The 3616-nt window shown below is 41.3% G+C and overlaps 1 protein-coding gene across 1 annotated transcript; it reads right to left on the bottom strand.

Moving 5' to 3' along the window:
* Positions 1–1924: 1924 nt before the first annotated feature.
* LOC121026585 (hemoglobin subunit beta) lies at positions 1925–3446 on the bottom strand. Its single transcript, XM_040469392.1, has 3 exons — positions 3289–3446; positions 2935–3157; positions 1925–2179 (listed from the first exon to the last, which is right to left on the bottom strand). The coding sequence occupies exons 1-3, from the start codon at positions 3378–3380 to the stop codon at positions 2051–2053; spliced, it is 444 nt and encodes a 147-aa protein (XP_040325326.1). The 5' UTR covers positions 3381–3446; the 3' UTR covers positions 1925–2050.
* Between the last annotated feature and the right edge of the window lie 170 nt (positions 3447–3616).

Here is a 3616-nt window from a genome sequence, read left to right on the forward strand (position 1 = left end):
GTTTGCACAGTTCTTAATGTTTTGAACCAGGATGGGCCTAGTCTGAGTGTAATGAAGAGTATGACTTCAAGATTCTCTTCATGACTATCCATCCTGAAGAAGATTCTCTTGATTGTCATCCAGAGGTATGTTGTTTTACGTGTTTCAAAAATGACACTGAACCAAAACACTTTTGTACATGCAGTAGTGTTCAATTTTAAATCCCCTTCAGTCATCTAGGCATTTCAACAATCTAATACATATTTTCCTGGGTCAAGAAAGTTATCTTTTACACTTCTCTTCCAGATACACAATCTCTCAATTACCTCAGTTTAGTATCCCTTCAAAAATTAAATTAAATTAAATTCGTAAAATTAAATAAAGCAAAAATACCCTAACAAGAGCAGAACTCAGAAAAGTTATGGACATACAGTTTTTAAAAGTCGTAGCCTTATATGAAAAGCATTAAGTCAACCTAGCCATAACTTTGATAAAGTATGTGGTAATTATTACAAGATACTTAATGTTTCAGTTTATAATTGCCACTGGTATTTCTTCCACTGGGCTCAAGCTTTTATTGACATCGCTAAGTTGGCCATGGTGTTGACTAATGAAAAGCAAAGGGGCAATTTTTTCCCAAGTTAAATATGAAACTGTATATCTCCAGGGGCAGAATCTTGACTTCATTCTGGGAACTTTTACAAATATGTAAGGCATTAGTTTTAAGGCCCAATGTCCAGCACACAAGGAACAGAAAGCAAATCTCTGATCAGTGTTTTACTTCCCCCTGTGCTTCCTCATTGCATATTGTAGCATCCATACTGGAGGAACTCTATGCAATGGTCCCTTGCTCAGATTGTTCTCTAGTTCCACAGTTCGAAGATGGGGAATAATCACTTATTCATCCACTGAATTTCATTTAGTACATATTCACTCACTGCCTATGGAGGAACTTAACAGAGCACAGTAGTCATATAGGGCAGTATAAAATGGTCAGACACATTTATACAGCATAGAATGTGAGTGTGATGGATAAGAAGAAATGTTAACAATAAGTAGAAGGGATGGGTTTGGAAGGATTTCCTTAGGCAATATTGGAAAGTTCATTAAGGCCAGGGTCCAAAGGCCTCACAAGTAATAAACAAGCATTGAATTTTGTCTAAAATGGGAGGGTGGGAGCAGGAATTATTTATGAGAGTGTTTGGGGCAAGTAAAAGATGGAAGTTATTCCTTAGAGCAGGAGCACTTGAGGAAGTGTGGTATTGAAAGCTACACTGCAAGCAAGGCATGTAGGCAAAAAAAGAAACAGGACAGTGTCTTGATCATTCATTATGTCTCCAGCTGAGCACAGTATTTTTTTAGTAAATGTTGGAAATAGATCAAAGCATTAGCCTGAAGGCTATGTCTTTTGTGTGAAGCCTTCCACAGAGGCCCTGTAATGCCAGTATTCTCTATGTATTTAAAACTTTCTGGACAATGCAAATGCTCAGGAGGGAGAAGTGTCCTACATTAGTGACTATGCATGGTGTCCCTCCTTTTCTCATTTTCCTTGACCTCTTTGAATAAAACACAAGAGCTTCCTGGGGCGCCTGGGTGGCGCAGTCGGTTAAGCGTCCGACTTCAGCCAGGTCACGATCTCGCGGTCCGGGAGTTCGAGCCCCGCGTCAGGCTCTGGGCTGATGGCTCGGAGCCTGGAGCCTGTTTCCGATTCTGTGTCTCCCTCTCTCTCTGCCCCTCCCCCGTTCATGCTCTGTCTCTCTCTGTCCCAAAAATAAAATAAACGTTGAAAAAAAAATTAAAAAAAAAAAAAACAAACAACAACAACAACAAAAAAAAACACAAGAGCTTCCTATCTGTAGATCCTAAGGGATTTAGCATACCTCCAGACTAAAATAAAATAAAATAAAATAAAATAAAATAAAATGAAATGAAATGAATCAGGAAGTTGAGTTAAAGTTCTTTATTAGACAGAAGTCATACCCTTGAAGGTGGACATTATTTCATCAAGTTCAGAAGATCGAATTTAGGGAACTAGGTTCTTCCAGTGGTCACCAGAAAATAGGCCATGACCTCAATGGTACTTGTGGGCCAAGGCATTGGCCACACCAGCCACCACCTTCTGAAAGGCAGCCTGCACCTGGGGGTTGAAATCATGGCCAAAGTGGTGGGCCAGCACACACACCAGCACGTTGCCCAGGAGCTGTGGGGAAGACATAGATAGAAAAATATACATGATTAACAGAGAAATCAAGCTTGGCTTCTGAGAAACTGAGCCAACAATATTTTTTTTTTCCTGCCCATGCTCTAGCCCAAATTGATCTTCAGGTTATCTCCATAGGCAGAAATGAGTAACCATATATGTATGTATACTGTATAGTTTTATTATATATGTTTTATATAATAAGGAACAGATTAATTAGTCTGATGATGGTTGTCTTAGCAACTATTGCTTCCCTACTTCCCTATTTCTGGTCTACCATCCTCAGATATTCACTTTCCTTTCCTTTCCATTGAGTCTTGATTCCATAAAATTCCAATTATTCTTTAATTCTGAACTGATTTTTGGACTCTAGATGACATCTTGAGCCTCTCCCCTTTGAGGAGCCCTTCCAATCCCCATTTGGAGAGATAGAAAGACTATTCCAAGTATAGAAGTAGAAGATGAGAGCTAGTATGTATAATTTGGGTATTGAGTAGGGAAAAAAGTTAGGGAGAAAAAGAGAGAAGCAAAAGATTATTAAGTAAGAGCTTGATTAAAAAAAAAAGAATGTGAGAAAGGAAACGACATGGAATACTGAATGAAAAATATAAAACTACATACATTTTGAAAAGCATTCAATGATGATATATTCTAAAGTAAAAAGGAAGCTGGAGGGTGAACAGGTAGGTAAAGGAACCAGAGTAGAAGACTAGAAAGTGAAAAGAAAAAACAAACGGAAGATATCCTAGACTTACCCTGAAGTTCTCGGGATCCACGTGCAGCTTGTCACAGTGCAGCTCGCTGAGCTTAGCAAAGGCGCCCTTGAGGTCGTCGATGTTTTTCAGACCATCACTGAAGGAGTTCAGCACCTTCTTGCCATGGGCCTTCACCTTACTGTTGCCCATAATGGCATCAGCAGAAGACAGGTCCCCAAAGGACTGAAAGAACCTCTGAGTCCAGGGGTAGACAACCAGCAGCCTGAGGGGTGAAAACAGCACAGAGGGACAGAGGGAGTCAGTGCCTGTCAGAAGCCCCAGGGACTGAGCCTTCTCCACCTTCCCAGCATCCATTCACTCTCCTTAGGCCTGCCTCGCAACCTGGATACCAACCTGCCCAGGGCCTCACCGCCAACTTCATCCACGTTCACCTTGCCCCACAGGCCATTGACCAGACCCTTCTCCTCAGCAGTCAGAAATCCCATGTTGTCTGTTTGTGTGGTTGCTAGCGAACACAGTTGTGTCAGAAGCAAGTGTAAGCTGGTACTATCCCTGCTCTTCCTTTTATGCCCAGGCCTGATCTTACCCTCCCTGCTCCCGTGAGCAGATTGGCCCAGGCCTAGGTGTGGTCCTGCAGGGGGAGGTCTGAATGATGACAGCCATACCTGTCCTCCAAATGTTCTAAATGTTTCAAAAGCAAATACACACACACACACACACA

This window comes from Herpailurus yagouaroundi, unplaced genomic scaffold (assembly GCF_014898765.1).
Source record: "Herpailurus yagouaroundi ecotype Mexico unplaced genomic scaffold, PumYag 143585, whole genome shotgun sequence".
Classification (NCBI taxonomy): domain Eukaryota; kingdom Metazoa; phylum Chordata; class Mammalia; order Carnivora; family Felidae; genus Herpailurus; species Herpailurus yagouaroundi.

Coding starts and splice junctions, on each gene's coding strand:
- LOC121026585 (XM_040469392.1), bottom strand. CDS start 3,380: ATGGGATTTCTGACTGCTGAGGAGAAGGGTCTGGTCAATGGCCTGTGG. Junction 3,158..3,288: donor GGCGGTGAGGCCCTGGGCAG/GTTGGTATCCAG, acceptor TTCACCCCTCAG/GCTGCTGGTTGTCTACCCCT. Junction 2,180..2,934: donor TGGATCCCGAGAACTTCAGG/GTAAGTCTAGGA, acceptor TCTTCCCCACAG/CTCCTGGGCAACGTGCTGGT.